This window comes from Puma concolor, chromosome B4 (genome assembly GCF_028749965.1).
Source record: "Puma concolor isolate L17-30 chromosome B4, mPumCon1.1.hap2, whole genome shotgun sequence".
Lineage (NCBI taxonomy): Eukaryota > Metazoa > Chordata > Mammalia > Carnivora > Felidae > Puma > Puma concolor.
In genome coordinates, this window is record NC_141673.1 from 63318478 (window position 1) to 63334481 (window position 16004).

General features: G+C 55.5%; 1 protein-coding gene across 2 annotated transcripts; it reads left to right on the top strand.

Annotated features, from left to right (window-relative positions):
* Positions 1–1318: 1318 nt before the first annotated feature.
* On the top strand, positions 1319–15807 carry SPRYD3 (SPRY domain containing 3). 2 transcript variants are annotated; one of them, XM_086713296.1, is made up of 12 exons: positions 1341–1442; positions 2678–2813; positions 2935–3081; positions 4067–4142; positions 4645–4769; positions 5089–5224; positions 6061–6246; positions 12385–12534; positions 12991–13048; positions 13733–13852; positions 13937–14109; positions 14459–15807. In XM_086713296.1, coding segments are annotated over exons 2-12 (1308 nt in total). In that variant the 5' UTR covers positions 1341–1442; positions 2678–2811; the 3' UTR covers positions 14594–15807. The 2 variants fall into 2 exon arrangements, with proteins under 2 accessions (XP_025786311.1, XP_086569422.1); XM_025930526.2 differs by lacking the exon at positions 2678–2813 and having other exon boundaries at positions 1319–1442.
* Positions 15808–16004: the final 197 nt, after the last annotated feature.

Sequence of the window (16004 nt, forward strand, 5' to 3'; positions counted from 1 at the left end):
CCTTCTTCTGCCCTTTCACCATTTGAGGCCCTAACTAGCTAACTAGTTTCTGGAAGGAGCCAGGAGACCCTGTGTGGGATGGTTGTGACTCTGAGAGCCCCCTGGGCTGTTGCTTTCTGGTTGCCTTTGGGAACAGCTGAGTTGAGGCTTGGGGTATTTTTTATAGTTTAGGAAGGGGAGGTTGAAGAAAGCAATAAAGGAAACAGGAGCTGGAGATGAGTTGGGGAGGGTAATTCCAGATTCATGGAATCCAGGGGCTGGAATGGCGCTAAGAGACCACATGCTTCAAAGTTTTTGTTTATGGGTAAGAACACCAAGACCTTGACCTCAAGCATAGAACTGGGGCTCTAATCCAGATTTCCTAATTTCCCATCTACATTTTCTTCCATCACCTATTTCCATCATGCCAAGTGGCCACTGTATACCTAGCAGAGACAGACCTATATACAGAAGTGACTTTTAGGTAATGAAAGATTATAAAAAGTGCTTAGATGAGGCGCAAATGAAATGGTATGAGAACGCAGAGGAGGGAAAACCCTCTGATCTGGAAGGGACATCTGGTGATGGGAGGCGACCTGGGCAGCCCTCCCGAGAGTGGTAATAAACACCCTTTAGTAGGTGCTCAATAAATATGAGTATCCTTCCCTTCATATAATGACTCGGGCCTAACTTTCCTCACGTCACACCCAAAGCTTCCCTTTCGTAACAGCCAGAGGTTTCATGCCATCGTGGTTTTGCATCCGAAGTTCTCTCTTCCTGGAATGAACTGTCCTTCCCAGAATGAGCGGAAGGTGACAAGACGTGGAGCTCGGGGGGAATAAAGAGCACATGGTAATAGCATAGCTCTGGAGAATAAATATAAAGCACATGGTAACAGGCGCACGAACTATGGAGGCCAGCCTCAAGATCTGCATCTGCAAAAAGGAGATAATGATAAGATTCATTTCATAAGGTCATTTCATAAGGTTGCTGGGTGGCTTAAGAGGACATTCCTACGAAGCTTGCTTTCAGCGTCGTCTGTGCCACAGAACGAGCGCGCAGGCAAGACTGGCAGCAGCTGTAGGTGCGCAGGGACCTTCCCCGCCCGCCCCGCCCGGCGCGGGAGCCGCCCCTTGACCGCCCAGTCCGCGCCCACGGCGCCCGGCGCGGCGTCCGCGCCGCCACGTCGCTGCCTCCACCCTCCCACCCTCGGGTTTACCAGCCCCTACCCTGCGCTAGGTAGCCAGTTCACCGGGCCGCGCCCGAGCCTGCCTGCGTCCTCCCATTGGTTCTTGCAGATGCCTGTCATCCTGGGGCGCTGCAGATTGGCCGGGGAGTGTGGGGATGGGCGGGCCTCGGAGAGCGTAGGAAGGGCGGGGACCCGGATGTGTGTGGTGGCGGCGGCCGAAGAGCTAGTGTGAGGAGCTGAGAGGCCTATGGATGAGGAGAACGCGGCGGCCCCGGTAGGCGGGGATCGGGGGGGGCGGGGTCCCGGAGGCTTCGGGTCCCCCCCTCCCCGGAGCCTGAGGCGGGAGGCGGGGGTCCTGGGCGGAGGCTTCGGGGTCAGAGGCGGGGCCTGCGCCCCGGTCCCTGGGCTTCCTGCCTCGGGACCCTCCTCGGCCCCGTGCCGGGCCTGGGGAGACTGGGTGTAGTTGCGCTGACGAGCCCGGCCCTCCTGCCCCCGGGTCTCGTCTGAGGGCCAGGCGGTGTCCGGGCTGGAGGCGGGACCCGGTGCGGCCACCGCTCGCGGGTGCCAAGGCTGTGCGGTTCTGGGCGAGCGGACGTCCTTAGGTCTGGGGGCCACTATCTGTCTGGGGTGGAGCCCAGGCGGCGAGTGAGGAGGGCAGCCCCGCCGGTGCCAACCCTTCTGGGCCACGTGGTGCCTGTGGCTACCGCAGAAGGGTGTAACAAGCGCTTTGGGGTCGAATTCAGCCCAGCTAAGGCTCATTTAAGCACCTACTGTATGCAGGGTACTGTCAGGCCTTGATGGAACCTCAGTCCCAATGTTTGGGCGATGGGAAGAGAAAAGTACCTCCCATTTTCGTCACTTTTGGCTTCCAGGAAAAATTCATTCGTTCGTTCATTCATTCATTCATTCATTCATATATTAGCACCGTTGGTGATTTAAATATCCAGGTCATCCTACTCCTCTCCATCTTCACTGCTACCCTCCTAGTGGATGCCATCTCTCATTGGAGCTGCTCCAACAGCCTCTTCCTTGTTCGCTCCTTCTGCTCTTGTATATCTGTGATCAGTTCTCCAGCCAACAGCCTGAATGATCTTTAACATCTGATAAACCTTAAAAATCCCGTCATTTCCTTGCTTAAAACCCTCCAGAGGTTTCCTGTCCCGCTTGGGATAAAATCCAGACTCCTTAACCTGTGGTCTGCTCTGGCTCCTGGCTTCTTCCCATCTTCTTCTTGAACAGTCTCCCACACGCATTCCCTACGCACCAGCCACCCTGGCCTTTGTATTCCTCTACCGTGCCTGCCTTCCACCCCACGACCTGTGTCCTGGCTGGCCCCTCTGCCTGAAATACTCTTTCTTGAGCTTGTCCCACGCCTGGCTTCTTCTTAACTCAAGTGTCACCTTAGAGAGACTTCGTCTGTCCGCTGTATCCAAAGTAGTCTTTAGACTTTACCCCTTTATTCTGCGTCACCCCACTCTACTTTTCTCCTCTACTGTCCGACGTCGTCAGGTCCGTGTCTTCCCTGTCACGCCTCCCGCACTGGAACGGAAGTGCTGTGAGAACAGGAATCCCACCCATCTTGTTCACAGCGGTACTCCTAACACCAAGAACAGTGCACATAGTAGGAGCTCAGGAAATGCTGAATGTAAGGACGAGGTTGGGGATTGTTGACTGACTTTGAGTCCAGTGCCCTCTCCACGTTCTGGTGTGCTCTGGGCCCTGCCTCCTTCTCAGTCTCCTTCTCAGTCTCCTTCTCCCCATGGCAGGTTTGTTCTCATGAACAAGATGGATGACCTCAACCTGCACTACCGGTTTCTGAATTGGCGCCGGAGGATCCGGGAAATTCGGGAGGTCCGGGCTTTCCGATACCAGGAGAGGTTCAAGCACATTCTTGTAGACGGAGACACTTTGAGGTGAGTTTAGGGGGAGTGCTTCCACATTTTCCTTGCTCTGCCAGGTCTTAGAGATGAAAAGGGGCCTTTTCAGAGGCAGACGACTGTTGGCACCTGCCCTGCGAGGGCCTTTGACCCTGGAGGCCTTTCTGAGTGGAGCGGGGTGGAGCTGTGTCTCTGGGTCACTCTGTCCTGGTTCACATTAGAAGCAGTCATGTAAGAGAGAGGAAGCTGCTGGTGTGTCGAGTCGCCCAAGTGCCTCGTTGAGGGGACTCCAGTGGGTGTGTGGCTTGTCTGGGTCTCCTTCTGCCTGCATCTCAGGGGGTGGGGTTTGGTGGAGAGTAGCCGTTTCAGAGGCAGTGGATTTCCTGTTTTGGGAGGACAGTCCCACAGTGCGTCCTGCCCACCAGTTTCCAGCCCTTTGGCTTGTGTGTTTGTGTTTGTTTTCTCTCTCTTCTGGCTTGAACCCCTTCCCTGACTCCTTCTGAGCCTAATTCTGTCACAAAGTTGTCCCTGAAGGGGGGGGAAGGAAGTAGTGCTGTTTAGCCTGAAGGCAAAAAAGTTGAGGAGTGGGGACTGAATAACCGTCTTCCAGTCTACGAAGGGCTTTGGTGCAGAGGATAGAGACCAGCTGTGCTTCAGCTTCACTGAAGACAGAGCCAGAGAAAAAGGACAAAGCTGCAGCATGAGGGATTGAGGTTAGACAGGGTTGTGAGACCCTGGCTAGGCAATTAAGGGAGGTTCCGCATTCTTTTCCTCCTAGAAATGAAGGAGCCACGCTCATGTTGGTCTGATGTGGGTTGGACCCTGGCTGGAGGCAGCAGGAGGGGTGGGTGACCTCAAGTATCTTGTTACGGTGTCTGTGCAGATGTCCTGAAGTGTGGCCTGATAGATTCTCCTCTGTGTTGGCCCTTACCGGGGGATGGGGCAGCAGTGAGGATGCTGAGGCCCTACCCCCCACTCCTGGGCTAGGCTGCTAATGAACCCCCCCCCATTCTTCTGTTAGTTACCATGGAAACTCCGGTGAAGTTGGCTGCTACGTGGCTTCTCGACCCCTGACCAAGGACAGCAATTATTTTGAGGTGATCAAGGCAGTGTGGGGGGAGAGCAGGGGGTGAGATTGTTAAGCTCCAAGGAGATTCTTGCTCTCTTTTAATTTGCCATCAGGGCTGTCTTCTTGGCTGAGAAAAGGGCAAAGAATACCATGGTGCCTCAGCTGAGAGATAGATGCCCCAGTGCTGTCACCCTGTCTCTTCTGTTCTCCTGCCCCTCAGCTAGGGGAGGAGCTATGACCCACACCCCAGACTCGGACCCATGTCCTTTCCCACTTCCTAACCCGAGCCCAGCATCTGCTCATTTTCCTATCGTTTTCCATAGCTTCCAAATGATTCTCTGAGTAATCATGACAAAGTAGGCCCCTGGTCTCCCCAGTTCTCCCCTCAGTGTCCTTTCTTTTTCTTTGATTGCCATGTTTTTTGTCTCTTTGAGGCTCTTTGAGCCTTTGATGTCTGACTCCCCTTCCCCACCCCGGCAGAAATTCATCCCGATGCCTGCTAATCCTTCCCCCTGCACTCTTCCTTGTAGGTGTCGATTGTGGACAGCGGGGTGCGGGGCACCATTGCTGTGGGGCTGGTCCCTCAGTACTACAGCTTGGATCACCAGCCTGGCTGGTTGCCCGACTCTGTAGCCTACCACGCTGATGATGGCAAGTGAGTTGCCTCCTGTGGAACCTTGTCCCTTTCCTGTGGATTCGGGAACCTTAGATATAAAGGACTACCTGGACGTGGTTTTTGCCATTCCTTCACCTGTCTTGGGGTATTTTCATAGACTTTTCTGATCAGGATGGGAAGGTGGCCTGATAGCTACCCTTGGAGGTTTGTAGACTTGGAGGGGAGGGTGGAGCTCATGCGTGGACACAGATGCCATTGCAGGGTGACTGGGAGCAGCAAGGTAGGCCCCAGGGGTCAGTGCCGTGGAGAAGTTGGGAGGCCAGGCTCAGGTCCTGTGTCTGTGCCGCTCTGTTTGCAGGCTGTACAATGGCCGAGCCAAGGGCCGCCAGTTTGGGTCAAAGTGCAACTCCGGGGACCGGATTGGCTGCGGCATTGAGCCCGTGTCCTTTGATGTACAGACTGCCCAGATCTTCTTCACCAAAAATGGGAAGCGGGTGAGTGGGAAATCCCAGGTGGGATTTAAGCGGGTTGAAGCCATCCGAGGATCTGTGGGAGTGGAAATCATCTGGCTGGGCTTGCTCAGGGACCCATAGGCTTTAGTTCCACCTCCTTCAGGCCAGCCTCAGGTTCTTCTGAAGTCTGTGTACAGGACAAGACACTTTCCCTGCCCAGGGGAAGCCAGGACATTGGCTAGATGATATGTGCACAGGGGTGGGTTAGTGCAGTGGAGGATGGGCAGAGATTGTAGGGGACCGAATTGGGTTATTTGGGGGAAAGTTTTGAGCAGAAAAGGAGAGGAAGAGGTTACAGCCTGGCTGCATAAGCTGGAGGTCCTCTTCGGAGATTTGACTTGAATGCTTTTGAGGGATATGTCCGTTCTGTGTTTATTTTTCTTGTTTCGCTTCTCCTTTCCTTCCCTCTTTGGAGACAGGCTAGTAGCGGTGAAGAGATGGGTAAGAGCGATGGAAGAGAGACCCTCAGCTGTCTTTCGTCTCCTGTCCTGCTCCATCTCCCACCCTGGGAAGATTGCTCTCTCAGGCCTTGGTGGGGGGCGGGGGGCCCTCCTTAGCGTCTGTGCCTCTAGAACACACACGTGCCAAAGGCATTTGGCAGCAAGTCAAGAGATTTATGTCTGCCCTCTAGCTTTGTGGATACCTTGCTTGGCCAGGCGTGCTTAGCAACTTTTTAAACTTTTCCGTACCTCTGTTTTGCTGTCAGCGTGTGTGGTAGTTATTTGTTGCATCATCTCAAAAGTACCCTTGTGAGAATTAGGTGAGCTGTGGAAAAGTGAGCCAGGCGGCAGCTCCCTTCCTCCCTCCCTCCGCTGCAGGTGGGCTCCACCATCATGCCCATGTCCCCAGATGGACTGTTCCCAGCAGTGGGCATGCACTCTTTGGGTGAAGAGGTGAGGCTGCACCTCAACGCTGAGCTGGGCCGCGAGGACGACAGCGTCATGATGGTGGACAGTTACGAGGACGAGTGGGGTCGGCTGCATGATGTCAGAGTGTGCGGAACTGTAAGTGGAGGAGGGGGTGGACTGGTGGCGGTTGGACCGGGAGGCCTGGGCTGAACTCTGGGCCACATACGCATGTCTGAATTGCTTAGAATGGGGAGTGAGGACAGTGTCTTTTATAGGGTTTTGGGAAACGGGAACTTGGGGCCTTGACGCGACTTCTTGAATCCAGATCTGTGTTCTCCTTAGTGCTGATTGGCTGTCTTCCTTCTGTGTCACTGAGAGCTCAGGTTAGTTGCTTTACTCTGAGAACAGCAGTAGTTCTCCTTTGCCTTCTTTGGTTCTTTTTGCATCTGGTGGCCTCTGCTGCCCTGCACATCCGGGCTCATTTGGAGGCGGGATGCCTGGATCCTCCTTTCAAAAGCCCAGTCTTAGCTCAGCTGGCCCAAGCTCTCCACTCACTGTGCTGCAGGTTATGTGTGGTCACAAGCCCTGCTCCTGTGGGGGAAGGTTCTGAGATCTGTCTTGAGTAAGTGTCAATGTCAATGTCTTCTGTCTTCCCCCTACATTTTGATAGAGGAATGCGAATGAAGGCAAATGAAGATTCATTGAGAATCCTTGACCCTCCAGTGTCTGCTTTTTTAATACACCGTCTCCTCATACCTGCTTTGGTCTCTCCCTGGATTTGAAACTTTCTTGGGGAGTGTATGGACCTTGGGAGAGGGAAATTCTTCACATCTACCCTCGATGCCTCATGCTGGGCTGGGAGTGAATGGATGCTGAGTCAGGGGTCTGGCCCTGGCCTCCAGTGGGCTGCTCCGGCCTCCCACTTCGAATTGTCCCTCTGCCGCCCTCTTGCTCCCGGCTCAACCTTTTTCTCCACCCTCTGGCCTTCTCACCCCAACCCAGGCTGTTTTCAGCTTAGCCTTTGATAGCAAAACAGAAGCAGTGGGGGGTGGGAGTGGATTATGAGCAAGGCTCCCCCCATTTCTGGAGTTCAAGGTGAGTCAGACTCAAGGAAAATGGCAGAACGTGTGCCCTCCTGCTGCTCCTGACAACTCTGCACCCCCTCTGGCAGTGGGGTCTGAGGGCCGCAATGGCGGCAAGCCGGGAGGCTTCAGATGCCCACTCTTTGATTCTCATCTCTTTCTTTCCCCCTTCCACCATCATCTTGACAACATCTACAGAGTTGAACTTGGGACTGAGCCAGGGCGATGTTCCAGCTCTCATCCCTGACCTCTCCTCAAGACTGTTTTCCTGGCATCTTTTCCCTGCCTGGACCTGTCCCCACTCTGGCCCCAGCTCCTCCCAGGCAATCTTTTCTAATTGATGTAGAATCCTGTAGACATTTATAAATAGCCTTCCTTCCTCTCTGCCCTCCCCCAATGCCCTCAGGTCACACATTTGAGAATTTTTTCTTTCTTAGACATAAGCTGTTTGGCTCTTCTCTCAGACCCTCACCCCAGCTGGGGACAGCTGGCAGGGTGGACACACTGTTCCCTGAGCACCTACTCCTCTGGGGCAGACTGGAGCATGAGCCTCTTGAGAGATACATGCCTTTCTTCTTCTCTTGCCAGCGACTCCATCTTTCAAATGTGGGTGACATATCCGGTTTCTTCCTTCCATCCCCTCGGACCCTATCCCTGCTTGTCTCTTGCCCTGCTCCTTCTTGTCCCTTTTGACCATCCATTGTGTTTGTGATCTGGGGATGGGAGTTGTATCTCCTGGAGGAACCTGGGAGAGGTCATTTGGGCTATTGGAGGCCTGTGCCTCCCACTTCTAAAGATGTATAGCTCAGCTGTTTCTCCATTTTGCCCTTCCTGTTTTCCTGTCCCCTCTTTGGGGAGCCTTTCCCTGGAGCCTCAAGACCTCCGCTGTTGGATGGGCCCTGTTTCTCCCGCCTTGAGTGACGTTCCCGGTAGAGCGCCCTTTAGAACCATAAAGGTCTGGGGGAGGCTCTGATGCCATCCGGTCCAGGGCTTCCCGTGCGGAGCCGAAGACCGTTCACCTTGACATGCAGGATGTTTAGCATCCTAGGCACCCAGACCCAGGGTGCTGGGAGCTCCCTCCCCTAGTCTTTGTGACAGCCCTCATGCTCCCAGATCTCTTGTGCGGTTGATGAAAAAACACAGACAGAAGTGAAAACAGCACCAGACAGAAGTGAAGAGACTTGTTCAAACGTCAAACAGTGAATTAGTAGTGAAACTAAGTCCAGATATTTATTCTTTGATCCCTTGCCACCACTCTGTCCACTGCCAGACACATGCTGTGCCCTTCTCCCCAACCCTTCTTCTGAAGCCCGTCATCTCTCCTCCTGGCCCTTCTTGTAAGGTGAATCGGGGTTCCTGGGCTTTAAGTCCCCACCTCCCCTGTCAGTCTCCTGACTAGCTCTTAGCCACGGCTCTTTTGGGTGAGCTTACCTTGCTGTCTGGGACCCTTTGCCTCCTGGGCCTTTCTCTCAGTTTGGAGTCTCTGTTATCTTCTCTCTTCCCTTCTCACTGGTTCTTCCTACAGAGAAGAACGAATTCCTGACCCTCTTTTTTCCCTCCAACATTAAATTATGAACAATTTCAAACATATGGAAAAATTGAAAAAATGGTACAGTGTGTACCCATTTACCTGCTACCTAGCTTCAACAGTTGATATTTAGTTGTGTCTGTTTGATCTGAGCACCTGTATATAGACAGACCTGGCTCTTTCTTGAGTGGAATCCTTCCCCCTGCATCCTGTGGCCTCAGTTTCCCCTCCTGAAGAGTCCCTCCTTTGCAGAGCTCTGAGGGTGTTGAGGAACCCCTGCTGTGTTTGCTCAGGGATGGGGGTGTTACCCCTCACCTCATCCCTGCCCCCAGGCTTTGCAAAGTGAGGTAATGTGTGGAGGGTGGGGGGCAGTAGGTAAAGCTGGGGGATTAGACTCATTCTGTCTTTGTTTCCTGCTCATAGCTCCTCTGACAACTCCTTAGTGATGGAGCAACGGCTTTGGTACACAGAGAGGGGTGAATAAGGCCTCACCCTCCAGGGGTCCTCCTGGACCCAACCCAACCCAACCCAACCCAGGAGGAGACCATGTTGGGGCCTGAGCTGGCCGGTGGGGAGTGTGGAGCACGTTCTTGGTGCCTGTTTCAGCTGCTTCTAGGCCCTCAGGGCACTGAGCCCTCCCTTGCTCCTGTCAAGAGGGATTAGGGTCTCTGCTGGCAAGAGGAGGAGGGCGGATACCAGCCAGAGAGAAGTGACTGGGAAGGCGCTACTGGGAGGTGGGGGGTTGGAGTGCAGGAGGCTCTCTGCACTCTGGCCCGCAGCTTCCATTCTGTGGCTTCGAGTCCACCTGTTTGGCCTCTCAGGGCTTTGGTGGTGTGGGGAGGGAGGCTCAGGAGTTGGGGGGCTTGAAAGCACTGAGGAAAGGATACCCTTACCCCACCAAAGATGTGGGGGAATATTCCTGCTGCTTGGGCATTATTTGAGAAGTACTAAGAGGAGGGCAGCTGGTCAGTGGGGACAGAGTAATCTGGGGCGTGCTCATCTGTCCTAGGGGAACGGTGACCAGTTCTGGGGCCTATGGGGCTGCTGGAGTTGGAGGTAAGGGCTGAGATGAAGGGTCATTTCTGTCTGTGATGCGAAGTTATAGTCTGTTGTAGCTTTGGGGTGACCGTTCATGTTCACGGAGCATTGATACGTGGGTATGTTCTGGTACACCCCCCCCCCCCCTTTCCTGATTTAGGGAAAGGCGGAACATGTGTTGATCACCTGGGGGCAGGCTCCATGCCGAGCACTTGACACACTTCATTTAGTCTTCTCTCGCCCATTTTAGGAAAATTCCTTTTACTGAGGAAGAAACTGTGTATTAAAGGAGCAAAAGTCGCTTTCTCGAAGTTAGCTTCTAGTGACTAAGAGGAGTTAGGATTTGAACCCAGGGCTGTGTGATTCTCTTTCCAAACTGAAAGGCATTTGAGGCACAGATGAGGGACCAGCAATGAGATTCTAGCAACTCAGACCCTAGGGGCTAAACCTCCCATCTCCACTAGGTTGCTAAAGCCCTAGTCTCAGGAGGGGAGGAGTGAACTCAAGCTAGGATCTGTCAGGGAGGCCACACTCCCCACCTGCCCCTGTAAATGCTGAGAGAGGATCAGATGAATTGGGGCAGTTTACGCCCTAAGGGGCGGGTGGTTCCTCTCTTGCAGAGGGCGGCATTTGCTGGGACCTAGTCTTCCAGCTGTCGGCAGTCTGTCTGAAATGCTGTGCCGGGTGGGGAGTGGGTTTCAGAGTCCCACATTAGTGGGTTTCGTCCTCCTGACCTTTTAGCTGGAGGAAGCGTCCCCACCCTGTCCACAGACAAGACTGCAGTGGCCGCAGTCCTCAGGGCTGAGGCAGAGGGAATGGTTGGGCGGGTTTTTCCCAAGGATCAGGATCTGGAGCCGCTGCCTCTTGGCTCTGGAAGTGGAGAACACTGTGTTTCCTACGCCGAGGCCAGTTGGATGGAGTGGGTCGAGGGCAGCTGTGGGATCCCCCACCCAGTTCTGCAATGCTGGACGGAGAGGGTGGGCTGGGGGGCTCCTCGCACTGGGTGGAGCGTTAAGCCAGTTAATGCACACCAGGCTCTACCCCTCCCAGCTTGTGGGGAGATGCCGAGGAGGAACCCAGGCCCAGCAGAGGATACAGGACCGTGAGGGGAAGTCCAGCAGTGTGGGCCTTTAATTAGTACCCGGTAAATCAGAACATGGCCTGTGGGGGGACCCCCTTGTGGTGAAAGAAAGCAGTGTGAGCTAACCGAGAAGACCTGGGCTAGGGGTGTAAATAAAATAGGGTGAGCATAACCTGAAACACAGAAGGTCATGGCTGGAGGAATTTGGAAAAAAAGCCTGGGTGTGGATGTAGGAGGCTTCCCATGCAGCTCTGGCTTTTCCTCTGGTTGCCTCTCCCACCTCAGTTCTCTTTTGGAGAAGAGGAGAGGATGGACTTGAGGTGGCAGGGCTTTGGGGATCGAGGGCTGAGAAGGGGACCCTGTCCCTCAAGTGTTCTGTCTGAAGGGGTGGTGAGGGTGCAGGCCCTGCCTCTGCCACAGACACCTAGGCTTTTGCACTGGTGCAGGCCAGCATAATTCCTTTCCTGTTCAGGCAGGAGTTCTTTGGGGGTGAGAGGCCAGCATCCCAAGGCTTGCCAGGGATGAGTGGAGGAGGTCCCCAGGCAGTGTTTTCTTCTGGGCTGGAGGGGTGGGAGGGTAGACTAAAGTCTTGAGGGGCAGTTTGGCTAATTAAAAAGGGATTAAGGACTCCCAGGTGATGCTGAGGGTGAGGAAAGAGGGGATGGGGTTGAGTCATAACCCCACCATTACCATGACAACTGATAAATAAATCCTCCCAGCTTGGGGGTGGCCGCCCCATCATGCCCAGGCAGGACCATTGTGGAATTGAAGAGCCCCAAGAGTCCCGTCAGTCGCCTCCCCTCTCCCTCCACCTCCACACCCCTGCTGTGAAAGGGCCGAGAGGGGCTGTGAACAGGAAAGCCTGCCTTCATGTCTCCGGCCTGCCTGCTCCCCTCCTTCACATTAAGTAAAGAGTGGATCTGGTCATTCTGGGTTCCCTGATTCCCCGCGGCACCCCCCGACCCAGCTCTGTCCACAGCCAAGTCAAACAGCCCTTGAGAAATCACGTCCGTCCCATCCTAGGCAGAAGTGGTTTCTGAGCTGTCTCCCCTCCCTCAGACATCTGGAGTTGGCACCTAACCTCTGCATCCTCCCTGTCCCCATTAGGCCCCCTCATGTCTCCTCTCAGCGCAGGCTTCACGTCCTCACATCTCTTTTTCTCCTGTCCAGGGCCCCTGGGTAGACCTCTTCTAGCAGGGTCTTTCAGGGCAGGGAGGTGACAGCCTGGAGACCCCTAGTGTGGTCCTAGGTGCTCAGCCAGCTGGGGTGCTGTGCTGCTGCCCGCCTCTCCCCCAAAGCAAGGAGAGGGGCTTTGGCTCAGTAGGTAGATGGGTGCGGGGCTCAGCTCTCCTGCCTGTGCTGCCTCCTTTGCTTCCCCCCCTCCGCCCCATTCTCCCATGCCTGCCCAGAACGTTGGGGCCCAGTTTCTTCTAGGATCCTTTCCCTTCCAGCCAAGGGTTTGTCACGCTTAGGAAACTGGTCCTGAGTGCCTCTGGACCAGGTTTCTAGGGCAGGTGTCAGTCTGCCCTCTGCACCACCTGCTGCCCCTGGCTCTTCCCCCACAGCTCCTGGAGTACTTGGGCAAGGGCAAGAGCATCGTTGACGTGGGGCTGGCCCAGGCCCGGCACCCGCTGAGCACCCGGAGCCATTACTTTGAGGTGGAGATCGTGGATCCTGGAGAGAAATGCTACATCGCCTTGGGGCTGGCCCGGAAGGTGGGGACTCATGCTGGCTTTTTACCTGGAGAGCTGCTCAGCTCTGGGGCTGTTGGAATGGAGCTCAGAAGCTTTTGGGGAAATCGGGGAGCAGGGGGGGCAGGCTGTGGAGGGAGAAGGGTCTTTACCCGAGCATGGTTGTGTGTGTTCGCTGTGGGAGGGTACGCACCCCCCATGACCCACAACCAGATAAGAGGGTCCTGACTGCAGCATTCAAATGGGCCTGCAGGTCGGGAGGGGGCAGCCTGCAGCCCTGGCTGTGAAAGCCAAACACCCTTATTACCTTCCCGGCGTCCCCTGCAACCTCAAGTGCCTGAAGGGGGTGGGAGGCTGCAGGGGAGTGAGCAGCCCTCTGGGGTTGTAGCCTGTTTCAGAAGGTTGAACGTGCAGATGCCCTCTCTCCTGTTCTTCTCCTGTGCATGGGACCATAGGTTTTCTCTTTCCTTCTTGGTGCAGGATTATCCCAAGAACAGGCACCCTGGCTGGAGCAGAGGCTCTGTGGCTTACCATGCAGGTGGGTAGGGGCTGCCCCGGGGCGGCTGAGGCCGTGGGGGCTGTAGAGGCACAGGGACATCCATTTTCCTGACCCCCAGCGAAAGGCCTCCCCTCCAGCGTCTGGCTGGTGAGACTTTCCCCTGCTGCTGTCTCATCTCCCCTTCCCAAGCTGCTAGTGCTTTCTCTTTGTCTGTGTTTTTCCTCCCGGCCTGAAAAGCGAGGGGAGCCGAAACAGGGGCGGGAGATCTGGGCCCAAACTGGACATTCCAGGCCTCTGAGTTGGCTCCCTCTGCGCCCTTCTTGCAGATTCTGCAGTTTCTTTTTTTGGTCTGCTTCATTTCCTTTAGGGCTTTCTTTAGAAAGGAGTTGCCATGAGCTCCCAGTGCCATCCCCATCCCCTCCTCAGCCCCTGTCCCCTCTCCTTTCTCCTGCCAGCATCCTGAGGGAGTCTGCTGTCCCTTAGCATCTTGAGCGAATATTGTGTCTCTTTTTTTTAATATGGTGCCCTCTTTCTACTCCTGTCTTTCCATCGTTGTTTCACCTTGACCCTTTCCCTTCCTCAGTGCCAGAGAGGGAGAGGAGCAAGCATTCAACTTCAAGCAGGGACCTCTCTCTCGCCCGGTGGAGGGTAGAGGATCAGCCCTTCCTTCAAGTGTGTGTCTTCTCCCTCCCCTCCTCCCCCTCTCCCCCCCCCCCCCCCCAGATGATGGGAAGATCTTCCACGGCAGTGGTGTGGGGGACCCCTTCGGGCCACGCTGTTACAAAGGAGACATTATGGGCTGTGGAATCATGTTCCCCCGGGACTACATTCTGGACAGTGAGGGTGAGTAGGTGGGGGTGGCTGACCAGGCTGGTCAGGCAGATGGTGGGGGCAGTACCACGGGAGCTCAGTTTCCTGGCCTCCTAGGTGACAGTGATGACAGTTGTGACACAGTGATCCTGTCCCCAACTGCCCGAGCCGTCCGGAATGTCCGGAATGTCATGTACCTGCACCAGGAGGGAGAAGAGGAAGAAGAGGAAGAGGAAGAAGAAGAAGATGGAGAAGAGATTGAGCAGGAGCATGAGGGCAAGAAGGTGGTGGTGAGTGGGGACAGGGTGGCGTTGGACTAGGGTTCTTGGGCCTGGGCAGGGGCTGGCATCATTGGGGAATAGGACCCCCAGCCAACGCAGGGAAGAGGGGAAGGCCTGGCCGTGGGCGTGTTCTGTTCTGAGGTGCTGGACGTTGCCCAGACTCTGGTGGGGAGCTGGTTTCCAGACGCCCCCTTGTGGTCACTTCCCACATCACCCTAAGTCTCTACCCCCCCCCCCCCCCCAAGAGGGCTTCTGGGAGTTGGCAGTGCTTGGGGTTCAGGCCTGTGTGGCTCTAGTAGCATCATCAGAAGAGGCTAGAGCCCACCTGCTCCACTCCTCTACATGCCTCCACCCCCAGGTTTTCTTCACTCGGAACGGCAAGATCATCGGGAAGAAGGATGCTGTTGTACCTTCTGGCGGCTTCTTCCCCACCATTGGAATGCTGAGCTGTGGGGAGAAAGTCAAAGTGGATCTGCATCCCTTGAGTGGCTAGGGGCTTCTTCCCTAGACCTGCCCCGTCTCCTTTTCCTCGCCCTTTGCAGAACCGGGTGCCCAGTTCCTGCCTTCCCCAAGGATTTGCTTACCCAGCAGGCCCCGGGGAGTTCATAGTCCCTCCGCCTCCCCCCAGATCAGGCCCCTGCCGAGCTCCTGTGTGCCCATGTTTCTGACCTGGTGCTACCTCGATCATCAGTCAGTCCTGGACCTGAGTCCCTGGTTGGACAGGAACAGGCCCTAAGAATGGAATTGGTATATTGGTGGGTCCCGCTTGCTTTGGCTGGTGGACTCCCGCACCGTTTCTTTCCCCACCGGCCATAGGAGTGGAGAGGAGTGAGCACCCTGTCTCAGCTGCTATTTGGGCATGAGGCTTTGCAGGGGGTGGAGTAGAGACATCCCCCTCCTCTATTTATCACAGTATTTCCCGTTGCATCTCCCTTTTTTGTTCCCTGTCCTCATTGTGAACCAGTTGCTGCTGTTATCCCCCTGGCTGGGCTCGGGGGGCTCTGTTGGGCCCTCTCTCTCCTTCCACTGACTGCTGTCCCAGGAAGACTACTCTAGGGTCTCTGTTCTTTCCCTTGAGAGCCTGCTTTCTCCTTCACTGCCTGCTTAGGCACCGTAGTCCCGCAGAGAATCTGAGTCTCTGGCTCCCCGCAGCTGTACACACAGTCGGGTGCCTGTTACGTGTTGAATGGAGTGAGAGAGGGGCTGCCAAGTGAGGGGGCCTGGGGCCTCTGCTCCCATCCCCTCCTTGCCATCCTTGGGACACCCGTGGTACCCTTTTCCCTAGTTCCCTGGGATGCACGGTGAAGGCAAGACCCGGAGCCGTGGTCGCAAGCGCAGAAGGCGGCTCGGCCCCTCACTCCCCTTCCCTGCTGCACCCGTGTCCCAGCTTGCTGCCCGTGCCAGTTGCCTGTTTTGCTTCAGTGTTTGATTCTAGCACTTACATACGTCCTCCCCTACCAAGCCCTCCTGTCTCCCGCCGCCACGACCCCTGACCCCCTTCCCATACAGTGACTTCTCCTGGGAGGAAGAGGGAGCGGGAGCTGTTAGCCTTGGTTTGCACAGAGTGGGTGGGCCTTGGGGAAAGGGGGCGAGCTGCTGTGTTGCTGGTGTCCCCCCTTCGGCCCTCCACTACGATGTATGAAATGTATGTACAGCCCAGAGATGTTTATACAGCCAATAAAGATGGAGTTTCTGTATTTATCAGGATGGCCTGGACAAGGGAATCCTTTCCAGTCCATAGGGCTGGGGCCAGGGCTAGAGTTGGGGACTGCTGAGGGGGACTTGGACCCATGTGAGGCCAAGGGTGGGGATTGTGTACATTTCGTGGACCTGGGATGCCCCCAAGAAGCCCCCAAGTGCCCCGAGGAGATGCTTTGACCTTCCCATGAACAAGGTACAACTCC

Coding starts and splice junctions, on each gene's coding strand:
- SPRYD3 (XM_025930526.2), top strand. CDS start 1,420: ATGAGGAGAACGCGGCGGCCCCG. Junction 1,443..2,934: donor AGGAGAACGCGGCGGCCCCG/GTAGGCGGGGAT, acceptor TCCCCATGGCAG/GTTTGTTCTCATGAACAAGA. Junction 12,535..12,990: donor CCTTGGGGCTGGCCCGGAAG/GTGGGGACTCAT, acceptor TTCTTGGTGCAG/GATTATCCCAAGAACAGGCA.